At 44.0% G+C, this 17,036-nt stretch overlaps 1 protein-coding gene across 5 annotated transcripts in view; it reads right to left on the bottom strand.

The window, feature by feature from the left end:
• Positions 1-12,304: 12,304 nt before the first annotated feature.
• The window catches only part of NR1D2 (nuclear receptor subfamily 1 group D member 2), a 36,007-nt gene continuing 31,275 nt past the window's right edge, over positions 12,305-17,036 (bottom strand). For all 5 annotated transcript variants that reach the window (XM_020807532.3, XM_078377275.1, XM_020807526.3 and 2 more), the window contains exon 8: positions 12,305-15,471. In XM_020807532.3, coding sequence (XP_020663191.3) covers positions 15,275-15,471 — 197 coding nt within the window. In that variant the 3' untranslated portion in view covers positions 12,305-15,274. The remainder of the gene's footprint in view (positions 15,472-17,036) is intronic.

Raw genomic sequence — 17,036 nt, 5'->3', positions numbered from 1 at the left:
AGTAACTGGAGCACTTTTAGAAAGCAATGTTCGCATTGCTCTGCCCACCACCACCCTCAGCCATTGTTTTGAGGACTTCACAACTCTCTGCAAGCTTTGGGGGAGTGGGCGTGAGGGACCGTGTTGGGTTGAGAATTTACAGTGATTGCCTTCCTGTCTTCCATCACTGGGTTCCCCATTTTCTCACAAACATCCTACAAATCGGAAGAGGCCATCTGTGCATGAAAGTCTTATGCTGGATTATTTGTCCTCCCCCTCTTTCAATCTGCAGTGCAGAAGAATGAAGTGGTAGAGTCCCGAGGGGATAAGACTGGCTTGTACCACTTTATACTATGCAGAGTGGATTACATTTTCCATTTTAAAAAGGGGAACCTCTTCTTGAACACAGAAAAAGAGCAACAGGGATCAGTGGACATGACAAGAACCTTTCTCCCTAGTATGGTGGCTTTGTTTACTTGCAGGAGGTTTTCTTTTTTAAAGGTGGTTATTCAAAAACCACCTGCCCACTTTCAATTGAAGTTGGTACAGTCCACTTTGCACACATATACCCCCCTCCCCATGCATAAAGCCTTCTCAGCAGCTCCCCCTTGGTGACTTTTGCTAATATATCTGCCTTTGTGTGCATTGTTTCTCCCTATTCACCTGCTCGTTTCTTATTTCTTTCTGAGAAATGGTTTAAGAATGGCTGAATGGAGGAAATCAGAAGGACTCCCTTCAGAGAGCGGGTCAGTCAGAGACTGAGGCCTTGAACTTTCCTTCTGGAAACAGCCCTGGAAAACTGGCAGCCGCTCAGAGATTGCTTCTGCTGTGGAAAACCATGAGAATTTGTTCCTTTTCCTCCTATTTAACCTGCTACCTTATTTAACCTGCTGCACATAACCTGAGAGGAAAATTTACTGTATCAAACCATATGTGCCATTTAATGTACATTAATTCCCGAGGAACCTAATCAGAATGGGCAGGCTGAGTGCATAAACTTTTCTTCCTTTGTGGTCTGGAAAAATGAGCTAACCGGCACAGTGTAGAAGAAGAACACCATCTAGAAAACTGATTGCAATAATATATAAGAAAGAACATGACAAAAATAGGGGGATGATCCACCCTCATATCCATTTGTGGATGCCTTGGTATATGCAAACAGACGGTCTCTACAGAAACCCAACCTGCGTCTCGTCTGCACCCACACTGAACTAGAACTGGTGTATAAGCAGAAAAATCACATGGTACTATTGCAGCTCTAGGTCACATGCACTAATCTGCCCTAGGAGACATGTCTGTTCACTCAGCTCTTCCCATATACTGACCCTGGTGCTCTCACTGTCTTCCTTCACAGACTCAAATGATTTTTCTTACCCATTCTGGTTCTCTTTCTCTTTCCTTCTGCTCCTTCTTTTCTCATCCACTGGTGTGTTTTCCCCCCATTTTTGCTGGTCTTTTTCTCTGCTCATTTTCAGCTAACTCAGCCCTTCTCTCTCCCTCCCTCTCTCTCTTTTTTAGCCTTTTGAAGTTTTTGGGGGGCTTGCAAGAGAAGCATCACTTGAAGCTGCTGAGAGGTTCCCTGAGGAATGAATATTGCAGCACAGGGGGCAGCTTCCTCTCTCCTGAATGTTAAGAAACACTGCCAACTACTAGTGACTGAAGATGGTATTGCAGTCTATCGGCAGATCTTAAATTAATACATCTAGGTTTCCAAAACCAAATTAAGACTGAGCGCCAAGCTCCAAAGTATTCTTACTCCTCCTCCACTCTTCAGGTGAGCAGGTTTCCCAGTTTCGGTGCTATGGTAGAGATAGACATAAACATTTGTATGGTTATAGCTAGTTCACTATAGAGAGACTCCTCCCACCAGTTTCTGAATATTTGTCCTCCTCACCTCTGCCAGGCACAGAAAAATTAACAGACCTGGTAATGTATATGTCATCAGTGTTCTATGGAACCATATATATATAAGAAATAAAGGTTACTTGCCTTTGCAAACTTTGAATCTAAATTTAGAAAGGATGCAGACAGTGAAAGAGACAACCCAGAAGAATGGGATGGGAAGAGTCCAGAATAAAAACACTGAATTTGGACAAACAATCATCAAATGTATTTCAACTAGGAATCGAGACTAAAACCTTAAACATGAATATGAATAGAAGAGGTTGCCATTGAAAATTAAAACCTATGACTGATGGAGGTCCGTGTGATCACAGACATAAAGACCTTGATGCAAGCAGCCAGGAGTAAAAGAAGTCTTCATACCAATGGATTCAATAGTCCTGTTTGATCTTTATGAATGTGAAATTAGACCTTTCAAAGGAGCATCTGGAGTTTGCAGTGATTGTTTTTTAAATACTGGAAGCAGGTTTTTGTCTTATTCTAGATAGTTTCTAGATTTAGCTTATTTCATGAACCATCACAGTTCCAGGAGAGTCAGGCTGATGGTTGCCTAGCTGCAGGGGTTTATTGCCCCATTGGCACAGGGATGGTTTAGGGTAAATACAAACATATTGTGATGTCACAGGTGTTGCCACAAGGATAATCTTCTTGTCTTGAATGACATCACTGGCAATAACCTCATTGTGCTGGCAAGCTGAGACAAGCAGTCAGACCAAGGCATCACCTGATTCAGGTGAGTCTCCCTGAGAGGCCACAAGAAGAGGTCTACAAAGCACAGCCAGCCCTACCATCAAGCCGAGTGAGGCCGCTGCCTCTGGCAACAGGGACCAGGTTCATGAAAAGGCAGCATAATGTTAGTTATTCAATTAGTTGTTGGGAGGAGGGGCCTGTGGGACTTTCTGTTTTGCCTAGCAAAGTGACTGCGAGCAGAGCAGGCAGTGCCAGGCAGCACCTAAGATAACTTGCGAAATGGTGCTTCCTGTCAGTGCACTCCAAACATGCATCCACTCTTCCTTCTCTTTGTGAGAGTCCAAGGCATTCCTGATAGTCTTCAAGCACCTTAATAGTTTATGTTTCATTTTTGCCTGAATCTTCTAGTAATCTGCCTTCTGATAGATACATATTCTGCGTGAGGGGAATGGAATGCCACTGTTTCTTGCTTTCCCTTTGTCCAACAGGTAGCTTCTTCTCCACAGTTTAACAGACTTCCATGAATTCCACTTGCCTTTATTGGTGTTGCTCCTCAGTCAGCTTCTGAAGAGCCTACAAGACTAGGGCCTTCGGTTGCTGACAATCTGAGTGTGGGATGTGCTGTGTGCCCTTTCAGGTACCTTGCTATGCTTTAGGCCGCTTCCTCATTTCCCTTCGTTGGTGAAGTCATCTTTCTGCCGAAGTATCCAACGCTCACTGCCACGTCTGGCCTTGGAAGAGTGCTTAAGTCTGGAAGCTTTCATATTGCTTTGCTACATTTTCTGTTGTCTGGCCATGACCGATTGTGGTGATCCTCTTTAAGGGATCCTATTTCCATTGTTGGAGTTGCCTCCATTAGGCTAGGCTTTCAGGGAGCTCTTCAATGTTTTGCTTCTGTTTTCATGACAACGATTCATCATTCTTCCCATTCAATCTGAATGCCAAGGCAAAAAGTGACACCTCACAGGCACTTGATTTCTCCTGCTCCCCTCGGGCGGTTTCCCAGTTCTTTGCAGTCCAATGCATTTTTAAAATTAAGTCGTATAGTATTGGACTTAGAATGCAGGTCTACCTGTTGTTCCTGAGCCTGCAGTAGAGGCATGTCTTTGCTTTGCCTTGTTCAAAGCTTTTTTTTTCAAAATGTCTGGTTCAGCTTTTTCTTCATGGCGGTGGCAGTTGCTTTTCCTCCATGGCTTGCCGTTTTTTCTTCTTCTGCATTTTGTCTCTTAGCTTCTTCTTTTCAGGTCCTGTATTTCAAATCCAGGTAGTTGCTGCCTGCTCCTATCTTCTTGTATCTCACTATGCAGAAAACCTATTTCCAAGGGCTCTACCTGCTTTTGGTAAAAGCACTACTTGGGGAAAACATTTTGGGATGATACGTGGAGAACTCTACGCGGTCCCAGTCAATCAATCCTAAAAAGAGGGGAAGGGGAGAAACAAACCTGGGCTGGGGTTTGTCCTTCCTCAGTGGTTAGAAGACGTTCAGGGACTCAGTCATCTGCATGGCCAGATGGCTCCTAGGAAGTGGCTTAGGGGGCTCCTCAGTGGCCACTTGCTTAGGTCCCACCTCTGCTGTCACTGAGGTTGTCGTCTTCTTTTTTGCGGCTTTCGATGCCTTGCTTGGGGCAAGATCTTTTCCAGACTCTGCACTCTGCATCGTGAGACTGATGTCCCGGTTTGCAGGGCCCTTTGCTGCCTTTTTTTGCACCTCTGCCTCCATTTTTGCCACTGACAAGGGAACTGCAAGGCTTCTTATGTGCCCCTAAAGCCATTCCCTCCCCAGAAGTGGTGGGATCTGAGCTTTTCTTTGTCTTCCTCACTTTCCTGCTTGGTTCCCCTTCACTTGCTGTGCTTTTACCCCTCTTTGCCTTGGTATTGAGTTTAGGGTTGTCGGGTGCCTCAGGTGGTTTCCCTTGGGAGGCTCTTAGGATGGGCACGTCTTTCTTGGCTTGGGGCTCCTGAGACTTTTCTCCGATGTCGTCAAAAAAGGTGGCACTTCTGCCACCTTTTTTGCCATTGATGAGGGAAATGCAAGGCTTCCTATGTGCCCCCAAAGCCGTCACACAATGACCAAGGGTGTCTGGGTGTTGGTGGCCACCCTCCAGTGACTTTGCCAAGACATGGGGCGATGAGGAAGGGGAGGTGCTGGTCTTCATGGAGGTGCTGGCCGCCCATCTCCACCCAGGGGCCTCGTATAGCTGGGATGGGGAGGCCTTCGGTTTGCAGGGGTGGGATAAGATTGCAGGCTCTGTAGGCTACAACCGGAATGGAGGATGCCATGGATTTTGATGGTGGCTGCGAGGGTGGCTGAGGGCCTGAGTGGGATGCTGAAATTTTGGGGATCCTTGGCAGGGAAGGCAGGGGTCTTGCCCATGTTTCTGGCAGTGGGAATGGGTATTCTGGAGCGGAGGGAGCCAGAGGGAGCTGTTTCTTCACTGGTGCCAGCTGGGGTTTGCCCTTCCTCAGTGGGTAGAAGACGTTCAGGGACTCAGTCATCTGCATGGCCAGATGGCTCCTAGGAAGTGGCTTAGGGGGCTCCTGAGTGGCCACTTGCTTAGGTCCCACCCCTGCTGTCACTGAGGTTGTCATCTTCTTTTTCGTGGCTTTCGATGCCTTGCTTGGGGCAAGATCTTTTCCAGACCCAGCACTCTGCATCGTGAGACTGACCTCTCGGTTTGCAGGGCCCTTTGCTGCCTTTTTTGCACCTCTGCCTCCATTTTTGCCACTGGCGAAGGAACTGCAAGGCTTCTTATGTGCCCCCAAAGCCATTCCCACCCCAGAAGTGGTGGGATCTGAGCTTTTCTTTGTCTTCCTCACCTTCCTGCTTGGTTCCTCTTCACTTGCTGGGCTTTTTCCCCTCTTTGCCTTGGAATTGAGTTTAGGCTTCTCAGGTGCCTGGGTTCATTTCCCTTGGGAGTGTCTTGGGATGGGCACGTCTGTCTTGGCTTGGGGTTCCTGAGACTGGCCTCCAATGTCGTCACAGGGTCGAGAAGGGGTTGCCAACAGTTCCTGGGCCTGCCCCGAGTCCCTGGGCTCTGTTGGATCCAGAGAGGGAATGATGCTGTCCAGAAGGAGGGGCTCCACGGAAGAGACAAGGTCTTCAAAATCTGGGGACTCAGTGAGGAAATTCTCCAGCAGGTGGATATTATCTCTTGAGCTCATAAGGAGACTTCTGTCTTGGGCAGGAGGCAGCAGCTGAGACTCCAACATCGGGTTTATTTGACCATCCCCTCCTGGAAGAGAGGGAACAAAACCAGGACCCTCAGTCAGAAGGCACAGACTCTTCCCTTGATTGCCAGGACAAAGCCTGAGCAGCTGTCTGGTTCCAGCCCTGAGGGTGGAGCTCCTTCACCCACCCACCCCCATCCAGTGGAGCTGCCTCCCCTCACCCGCTTAACAGAAAGAGAAAAGCAGGAGTCTCCCTTTCGAACCACTTCCTTGCGTTTCTCCGGAGAAACCCTGGTACACCACCTGCCCTCTGCTGCAACCTGGGGTTAGCCGGGTCTGAGGTTTGCCAGGAACATCTGCTTGCCAGTCTTGGTGGCACTTGGGAAATGCTAGTCCTTCATGTTTCCAGGGAAGGATGTGGGACGTGCTGTATGTAAGTGACTGGCTCTCTCCTTTTTGGACTGAACGGGCAAAGCGAGAAAGTGAAGGTGAATAGGCCAATGTCTAATAAAGACTTTCCAGTTCCCGGGACCCCTTGGGAAGACAGAGCAAAAGCAATTCACCTCTACGGGTTCCATGTGCGCTTGTTTCCCTTCTGCATTCACCGTGGGATCCTTCATGGAGTGTCTTGATATTCTCCGCAGATGTCATGGCAGAGGAAACGGAGGGGCAGGAAGAAGAGGACTGGGAGCAGATGCTGCTCCGGCTGTTGGTCTCCACAGGCTCTCCCGGAGGGTTGGTGAGTCCTTTGGCGAGAGAGGAGGCGATTGCTCCTGAAAGAGAGAAAAGAGGACGCCTGAGCCTCTGTTCTAAGCTCGCCTGGTCCTGCCCTCTGGTAGAAAAAGGTCCCTGGGCCAACGTTGGGGGGCCTTCTCCACTGGAAGTCCCATTAAGAAGTCTGGAAGCTGGATGAGGAGCAGGCATAGCCTCCAGAAACAGTCTGCGAGAGACGCCGAGAACTGACGCCTGTGGATCTCAGCATGCATTTCCGAGTCCTGCCTGCACCCCCAATGTATGTAAGCCAGGGCCCTTGTGCAGGTCAGCCACCCAGTGCCGATCTTACCCAATGGTATTATAAAAGGTACAGTTTTACTCAATTTCAGAAGCAGGAAGCCTGGCTAATTGTCTTTTGTTTCTCTCTTGCAGCCTCTTTGCATTCCTTCTGCCTTCTCTTTTTTTACCTCTTATTCTGCAACCTCTCAAAAAAAAGCAACCAATGGAGAACTCTTCCCTTTCTCCACCTCAACCTGTTGCAGCGTATACATTTTGGGAGGTTTTTTTTAAATTTTTAAAAAATTTTAAATTTTCCATTACTATATTCTCTGTAGGACCTGATTATCTGAGGTTTAATAACCTTCTGTCCCATCCCCTTTAATAAAAGAAAAAAAAGGTCCCCCAGGGCATCCGTCTTGTGTGTAATTTTGAACCTGCCTCTCCTGGGGGTGAAGCCTCCCTCCTTTATGTCCAAAGCCACCATTACTGGCTGTCATTCGTTCCATTCGCTCCCCTGGCTCTTCTCCCTAGACTGATCTCCTTGTGCTCATGTGTCCCTTTAACAAGATGTGCCAGACCCTGGAGTTGGGACCTTCTTCTTCCCACAGAGCTCTCCCATTGAGCTCCAGCCCTCCAGGTGGGGGTGTGGGAGGGGTTTGCTTCTGAAAGCAGACACATGCCCTCAACGACTAACAGACCCGGCTAGCCCTCAATGGTGCTTGAAGCTGCCGAGTCCCGGATCAACCTACAGAGTATTTGCACTGCCAAACACAGCTTTTTTGGGGAACTAGTTCTGAGGGGTTGGCTTAAGTTAAGCTGCAGGGACCAGGAGTGTAGGAGCAGGCTTGCTACGGTTGCCTCGGGAACCCCGGAATTCTGAGAGTGTTTGGATCCAAAAGGGATTCTAGGATGGAGGGCAGTTGGCTTGAGCTGGGAGACTGAGTGTCTGTTAAGAGCCAACGCCTAAGTCCAACCGAAACAAGTAAACCAAAATAAGCCGTTGTCAATTGTCTGCCAGGTGAAGAGTCCTCCAAAGTCAAGATTATTCTGAAGGTTTGGTGCAGAGGCAAGCACTGGCCTGACGGAGCCCCAAGCCATGGATCAGACCATTTAAAGGGGTCAGGACTCCCCTTAGAACCTTCAGAGGCCTCTTTGTCCCCTTCCCTCTCCCAGAACGAAGCTCAGGGACCTGCACAGAGCATGTAGACCTCCCTGTAGGCAGGCCTGACCGGAAAGCGGTGCCTCTCCTTCCACTCCCCCTTTTCAGAGGTGTTACTTTCTTTCAGTCCCTTGCCCAGGGCCTTCTGACTCAAACCCAAGTCCCATGGAGGGTCAGGTAACAGGCCTTAGGCTTGGCCCACCTAAACCCCATTAGCATGACTGGGAAGTCCCCATGTAACTGAAGTGGCTGGCTTGTGCCTTGTGCCTGTGCAGCTGTAAAGTCCTTTCCCTTCCTGCCAATTCATTCCCCTGTGTTTCCATCTCCACTTACATGTGTTCTACCTAGTCTAATCTAACCTAAGGCCCTTTGCTTTTTCCAGCTAAGCATCCATTGCTTAATGGTTGGCTTTTCTGGGAGCGTCTTGGGAAAACCAAGAAAGAAAAGATCAATTTGAACCTTGAAATGACATCATGACCTACCTGCCATGGTGAAGAAGTTGATTGGGGAAGTGTATTTTCGTAATCACATGAGACCACTTCCAACACTCCTAACCGATGAAGTGTCCGGTACAGAGTAGGCAGTGGAATGGTGATGATGCAGAATTGTTTATGGTTGTTCCTATGGTAACCTGGGGGCAGGGGCAGGGAGCATAACCACCATAGAATATGATGATGTCATTACCCAAGATCAGCCAGGGCAACCAGGAAGAGCTAAGGCAGGAAGGGAAGACATGGACCCATTCATGTTTCTGATGGACAAGCGATTTTCACAAGTTCCTTATCCCTGTTAGTCTATTTCTCCATCCATCTATCCATCCATTCCCCATCATTTTTGCCTTGACTTTGTAAGGGAGACTTAGGATTAGATGGCCACCTTCATCAAACATAGGTGATCATGATAAATTCTCTTTGTGATTTCTTTTGATGGGAGACCAACACAGCATGCTTCCTACTTTCCTAAAAGCCATGTTGATGTATGCGAATGATAGCTACAGGCTATCGCACGACCAAGTCTTCTTGCTGATACTCTTTCTGTCTTTTGGTTCATGAAGTTACAGTCACTTGATGGAGCCATTGGCATGACAGTGTGCAGGCAAGGAAGTGCCTTAAACTGGAATGTTCCAGTGTCCCAGGTGGAAGCCATTTGTTCCAGTTGAGCACGCTTTCCAAAACATCATGGAGGTGAAATTGAAGAAGAGGTATGAGGCCAGGCAAGGTCAAGGAGCCTGCAGTCACTTGCAGCTTTCGATTTCTGTCATGCCTGAAGTTGGATGGTACCCTCTGGAGAACTGGTATGCTGTCACGGAGATGCCATGAATTGGAAACCTGCATGTTGAAAGGTCCCAATTTCGCCACAGGTTCATTCCCATCCCCGTCCATACCATGGGTTTTCTCATTCTGACCTCCCAAAGTAGATCTAACTGCATAGAATAATGGCCTATGTCTGGTTTCTCCTCCCAGAAACAAATGGTGGAGGATTTAGCCCTCTGCCCCTCCCACCAGTACTTGTGGATGGTACAACTCTGTCTCTTTGTCCGTCACCTTCTAAAAAGCACATGGTCTCTACTTGCATCTTTTATCTGAATTGAGAATGCTCAGTGGAAAATCTGGGATGGAACTGTGGTTTTCTAACTTCCTCCCTTACGTAGGACAAGTTTGGTGGTACACATTTAATCCTGGAGGTGGTTTCACAAGGAAAAATGTGGGGAAATGGGCATAGGGGCTTCTTCTGTGTTTATTTTAACTGTAGCTCAACACACATCAGGCTCTAAGACAAACACTCTGGGACCCTCACCTGTTTACAGCACAGCATGGACGAATCATGGTTGCCCCTTTGCCTATCTGGGCTGCTCTCACATCTGATCCTCCAGCGAATATTTTGAGAGAAGATCCATACTTACAATGTGATATAATAAAAAGACAGAATTGTATGTTGAACTTCTATGCCATTGGCTGTGATGTTGCACAGTAACTGCTTCTAACCCTACATCGTTCATAGCTTTGAGCTGTTGACTGTATGCCATCCATGAATTGGCAAAATAAGACAAATACAAGAGCGGGCAATGCCTTTATTTTAAAAAATCAAACAGGAAGTGAGGATGGCAGGTGGGTGCCCTGTGCAGTTCCTCGCCAGGGCGTGCTCTCCCCGCGACGGAACACCCACCTACACACAGCATCATTGGAAATAAAATGCCTGCCGCGACTGTCCTCATTACCCCCAGGATTTTCATTTTTACCCCATTTGGGGTAATTTATCCCTGTTCCCTGACCACTAGACTAGGGGCTTCTGGAGACCAATTTGTTGCAGTATGTGGCATATAGTCTGAGCATTGACAGGTTGACCCCTCACCCCTTCAACCTCTGCAGTAATGCTGGCAGCACTCATACATCGATTTCCCAAAGCCAACCTCTGGATATGACACTGATATCGGGCACTCAACTTTGGTCAACCATGGCGAGGCCCGTTCTGAGTGGAACCTGTCCTGTTAACAGCTGTATTGTCTTGGCCACCATGCAGCAGCTCAGTTGGAAGGTTCTGGCAATCTTCCAGTGATGGCGAACCTATGGCACGTGTGCCAGAGCTGGCACACAGAGCCCTCTCTGTGGGCAAATGAGCCATAAGTTGCCATAGAGAAATACTTACCCGTCGTCCGATCCCGGATTTTACCAACCCCCTCTGCTGGTGCAGTGGTCCAGCGGAGGGGTGCAATGGCAACCATTACCGGTCTAGCCCAATGGGGGATTGGAGGACCAGTAAGTATTTATTAATACCACTCATACAGGGAAAAACACAAGCATGTAACCCTTGCAGTGCAGGAGCAGTTGTTTTTTCTAAACTAAAACCTCAGTGTTTGGGTTTTAATTGCAGTATTGGCTTTGAAATAAATAAGTTGATTTTGTATTGCAGTTTGGGCACTCAGCTCAAAAAGGTTCACCATCATTGGCCTAGACCACCTTTATGTAGAGCAGCAATTCATTTTTTCAGATCCTCAGTTAATTACCATGAGGTGCCATGTGGAACTTCCAGTGACTAGTCTGTGAGAGTGATAACACCTGCTCCCCCTTCACACCTGAGACTTGTGACACCAACGGGTCTCATGACACCAGGGGGAAAACGGCTGCTTGAGCCCAATTTGGACATTGTCACTTAGGGGTGTACTCACTTTTGTTGCCAGTGGTTTAGACATTAATGGCTGTGTGTTGTGTTATTTTGAGGGGATAGCACATTTACAGTTATACAAGCTGTATACTCACTGTCCTGTTTAACAGGACAGGTTCCACATTGTAGCCAAGCGTCATTTCTTCAGTGTTGTCACATGAAAAAATACACTAAAATATTTATGAAATGTGAGGGGGTATACTTGCTTCTGTGATATACTGTGCTTATCAGCTAGAATCTTTCCTTCTGCATAACACGAGGTGTCAGAAACAAGGAACTATCACTTGTGATATCTAATGCAGCCAATGGGTGGGAGGGGAAAAGCTAGTACAGTGGTGCCCCGCATAGTGAGGTTAATCCATTCCAGATTAACCTTCGCTATGGGGAAACATCGCTAAACGGAACGGGGAAACCCAAATGGGCCCTAAACTCACCGTTCAGCGAAGTTCCTCCATAGTAGCAGCCATTTTCGCGCTCTCGGTGAGGGCAGGGCGCAAAAACACTGCGCGCGGCCATTTTGGAACAGCCGAACAGCTGATCGCCCGACGCCGCAATGCGAAGATCGGTAAGCGAAATGCTTACTGATCGTCGCAATGCAAGTTTTGCCCATTGCAGCCATCGGTATGCCTTCGCATTAGTGATCCCAAAAAAGGGATCGCTATGCGAATTCATCGTTATACGGTGCGCTCGTTATGCAAAGCACCACTGTATCACAATTTACAAATCCAGAAGACCTTGTTTACATATCTGAAAAAAATCTGCAATTTCCCTGGTTAAGGAAAGAGCACCACCTTCCTGCTAATATTAAAAATGTTAATTAACACAACAATAAAATTTTATGTTAGGTACTTGTGTTATAAAAAATTGAATTAGGGAGCTCTTTTCTGTTCATAAAGATCTAGTTTAACTTTTAACTTGATTGATTAGTACCTACCTAATCCATTAGTGCCTAACTTCGTTTTTAGAGGGTCAGTACAAAAATGAACTGGACTGAAAGTAAATGTTCTAAACCAACCAACTTCTGGCTGAGCACATGATGCTATGTCACCACCTCTCTGGCCTTCCTCCTCCACACAACTCGGCCCATAGAGTCATTCCCATGCTAGGCTGACCAGTTCCATAACGTGGATGAAGCCCACGCAAAGAAGGTCTATGCTGTGTTGGAATGCTGCAAACCAATGTTTTGTAAATAAATGTGCATCAAATTCTCCATCCTATTTTTGCAAACACAAAAAAACATGACGAACAGTGTGCTTTACCAGCATAATGCCCATATTTAATATTTTAAAACATGTAAAACCAGAGTAAAAAAAATCAGCAACCCTTGTTTAGCTTCATACAGTACATTTTCATAATCATTCAGCTATGACCCATTCCACAGTACTTTAAAATCTGGTACAAAATATTTATCAATATTTTAACAAGCATATAACCAGCAATACAGTAAAGCAGAACTCATGATAAAATGGCTTTTTCAGATAAAATTCATCAACACCTTGTGTTAGCTGTGGTATCTGCAACCACAGGAAGATTTCCCAGCACTGCCTACTACTGTGAAAAGCCCAGGGAAAGCCATCTGTTTTCTATCTGTTTTCTAAAAGTGGGTGTCAGTACAGTATATTAAAGAAATGTGTGTCTCTCTCCATTACCTGCATGGAAAAGAGTGGCATTGCTGTGACTATGATGCTGCCAGTGTAACGTCTGTCTGGGCCTCCCAGACTGCAAAGGGGGATATCCTTAAAATTAGTTTGAGTTTTGATCTAAAGTTAAAAAAAAACACAAAATGGAATATTTCTATAATATATAAGGACATACTATTTAATATATTGTATTAATATATTTTATACTATATTTTTTTCTAATCTACACGTATATATATATATATTTATATATATATATATATATATAAAATCTATTTTTAAAGCAATAAATGTTAAGACTTTATATAGGGAGCAGGCTTCTATAAAAACCCTAGAATCAGAACATTAACGTTTTAAGAAGTGAATGCAAGGTGGATTACCTAGCTTTGTGATTAAAACGAAATTCCAAAATATCTTGTACCCTACACCAAGTAAGCAATTCATTTTCTGAAAATCTGTGGTTCTTAACTGTGGGAGAAGGACTAAAGACAACATTACTGACCAGTTGTTTTGCTGGAACACTGCTCAGTAATTGTTCACCTGAAACAGTTGCGTACATGGTTCCCTTCACAGTGGTGCTGGTACAGTAGACTCCATTTGGTGCACAGAAGGAAAACAGCAATATACTTTTCCTTTGAATTAGACTGTAGAATTTTGAGACAGAATGTCTTTAAAAGCAATACAAATGCTCCAAATATTCTGTTATAGCAAGAAACAGAAACAACCTCCTCTCATTAAATGTTTTCTTTGAGTAATTGGGTAGAAAACTAAGCTTAAACCCACCTCTATCAAACCTACAAAGATTTAACATACCACATTAATTTAATGTGAATAGGGCTTTTTTGGAGTTTCTGATCTTACTTTGATCAATAAAATAATTAGGAATCAACAGTCACTTCAATTCCAAAGAGCAGCATGATTTTCCTTCAGCAACCTAACCTCTGAAAATCACATGAAACATCAAGATTCATTCTTTTGCTTCATTTCTAATATTGCAGACAAAGATTTGGACCCAGACTTAGTCAAACATGTTAGACACACTGAATCACATTAGTCCCAGCTAAGATAACTCTGTTGATTTCAGCAGCTCTACAAAGGTATGGTTATTTCATCTGGATCTACATGTGAGTATTTTTCATATCTCTCTACCACTAAGGATAGTTTATAACACTCTGGGTTATTTTAAGTGCCACTGTGTGTACCTGTTTCCAGTTTCTGATATTATATGAAAATGCCATTTTGAGATAAGATACAAAGCAGATATTTCCCAAATTTATAACTTGTATTTTCAAAAGAGCATCAAATATATAAAAAATAGAACTGACACCAGCCAAACTAGTGACCTTTCCTGTGCACAGAAAAAGAATTTAAGAATGCTGTATAGATTTAACAAAACTCATTTGGAGTCAATCCCATCCCCTAAACAAATGTTAAGAGACATTCACTGTGTCTCAGAATTTTGTTTCACAATTTCATGTAGCATTAAAGCAATAGGTGTAGTGTAAATTATGATTCACAAACACACATAAATATACACTGAAGGTATTAATGTGGAATCGTCAAATTCTCCAAAATTGTCTGAGAGAACTACAGTTTTCTTTCAGTCTAAACGAAATGATCAGGAGCATTTAAATGCCTATTAGCACATAACAGTTTTAGGTGCAGACTTTTAAAAAAGAAATCATACTAGTCTAGTATCTTTTTTTCCTTAATTGTTTTGATTTGGCAGGCCTGCTATTTCACTACTGATGCTGTAGTACTGCTTAAATTAACACATTCAACACCTTCTGTTAATCCAGAGTTCTCCAAACATTCCAAATCTTCAAGACATTTGGTTCAGAATAAACAAGAAAATGCATCCTCTGGTTGTTGTCATGGGTCACCTTTTTTTATGTTACCTTCTTCACAGTTGAAAATATTGTGAAGAAGTTCTATAAATGTTGTTTATCTGAACTATTTATATATACACACAAGTATGTACACACACAATACATTTTAGAAAGTCATGCCACACCCAACATCTCTGTTCATTTTATACATATACACACAGCATATGAACGTGTGCTACCAAACTGATATACATGAAGACATCCCACGGAATTTCTTCAATTAAGAATAGTGAAGCCATGAGCAGAATTTCAGTTCTTCTTATCTAAAGATGCTCAAAAGGGGGACAGGTTAATTCAATCTCTTCAGTCACCACAGTGTCATTTACCTGAAGATCTGTTTTCCACACAGCCATGGTGCATTTTTTTTTAATAACAGAGAAATATAATGGTTTTTGTTGCAGAGGTGCAGTACTTAACAGTCAGTATCCATATGGTTTAAGATAACTTCTCCGGCTCTAGTGCAAATGGGGCTGTGTGGGACAATCATAAAGAAATCTGTGGTCACGTTCTCACTGGCAGAAAAATGCTGAACCCGAACCATTATTGCATGACAAAAAACATTTACCCATTACACAGGCAGCAAGTTCTTCTCCACAAAACGTAAGTACAAACATAAATAAACATCTTAGCACAAAATACACACAGTTAATTAACATTAAGTAAGTCCCATTATATAAATAAGAGGTAAAAACCTATGGGTGTACTTTAAAGGCTAAAAGTTCCTCAGAGTGCATGTTATTTAACGAACGCAAGTCAGGCAGTTTTAAAAGTAATTTTGTAAAAGTAGAGGCTTCATTTGGATGATTTTTTGTGATTAAGGTCCTGAGTGCACGAATTAACGTTTCTTGCAGTGCCTCCACAGAGTTGACATTTTCTATTCCTGATCGTTCTAAAAACAAGGCAGAGAATAGAAGGGAGTCAGTTATTTGCTGTGCAACTTTACACTATGCGACATCAATGAACAAGAGACTCAACAGTTCATCAAAATATTTGTGTTTGTCTTTATAGATCTAACTCTTCATAAGAATTCCAACCAACCAGACATAAAGAAGGAAATGAGACAAACCCAGGTATAAATGTGCATGACAATTAGAATAATCCTCATGTAAGCAAAATCATCATCACCTCCAGAAAATGTGGCATTTGCAATGTCATCCAACAGCTCATTTCTCACTGTGTGTAAGGAAACATATATATGAGAATTCCTGTGAACAGTCCTAATCCAAAGGGGCAAAATAACAATAACCCAGAGTATATGCAATGCCCTCCCTTCTTTATGAACCACTGAACAATCCAAAAATACTGCTCCTTTGTTTCTCCACTTATGGTAAGCAAAGAGGAGAAGTATCACTTTTGCTCAGTTTATGAAATATATATACATAGTTATTGCTGCACAAACCACAGCAACTAATGGACAATACAGTACTTCATAACATTTGTGCAAGCATTTTCAGATGTGAAAACAGGAGGGCCACCATATCCTCCCTCTGTCCTGCAGCCCTCGCAGATCCTGCACTCATCTCCACAACACCCAACACCTAACTCCAGAGAGCCTAAAAGTCTTCTAGAGTCATTTTTTCCAGTGTTGGACAAGGCTCAAAGAAGAATCAAAATCTCAGCACTAGCACAAGCACCAGGTTTCTTTGCATATTGGATTAAGCAAAAAAATAACCATCATAGATAAGCATAGCCAATATGGAAAGCTATCTTAATTGCATTTTTGTTGCAATATGTACCAAAAGCGGTTCAAAAGCATGCAAATGCAAGTAGATAAATAGGGACCACTTAGGTGGGAAGGTAACAGCGTTCCGTGTCTAAGTCGCACTGGCCATGTGACCACGGAAGATTGTCTTCGGACAAAACGCTGGCTCTATGGCTTGGAAACAGGGATGAGCACCGCCCCCTAGAGTCGAACACGACTGGACAAAAATTGTCAAGGGGAAACTTTACCTTTACCTTTATGTACCAAAAGTAACTCAATATGAGAAAATATGAACGCTTTTCATGTCTTGCACCCAAATTTTCATATATTTTTTCTCCACTGGAAATAATTTAATATTCATCTTTTCCATAAAACAATGTAAATACTGCAATTATTAAGAATAATACAGTACTTAAAAATTCAATATAAAACAAGCCACTGGTAAGAGTGGCTAAAAATCGTATATACTAGAAAACAGCCAGATTAAAAGTAAATTGAAAACTTCAAGGTTTTAGTCCCTTTTTGAAAAGGTGGCAACATCTCCTAAAGGTTTCTAAGAAGTAGTTCCAAAACTGTGCAGCTGTTACTAACAAAGCCTAATTAATTGCCTCTATACTCCAACTATAACTATATACAAATAGCCTTTTGTAATTTCCTCCCGTCTCTTGCTAAAGAAATGAATTTCAGGGAATGAATCCAGGATAAAGAGAAATCAAGAGTTTCTCAGACTGAGGTTCACTTTTAGCAGGGGT

Source organism: Pogona vitticeps, chromosome 6 (assembly GCF_051106095.1).
Source record: "Pogona vitticeps strain Pit_001003342236 chromosome 6, PviZW2.1, whole genome shotgun sequence".
Taxonomy (NCBI): domain Eukaryota; kingdom Metazoa; phylum Chordata; class Lepidosauria; order Squamata; family Agamidae; genus Pogona; species Pogona vitticeps.
The sequence above is the reverse complement of the archived record's forward strand: the minus strand, read 5'-3'. Positions and strand labels throughout refer to the sequence as shown.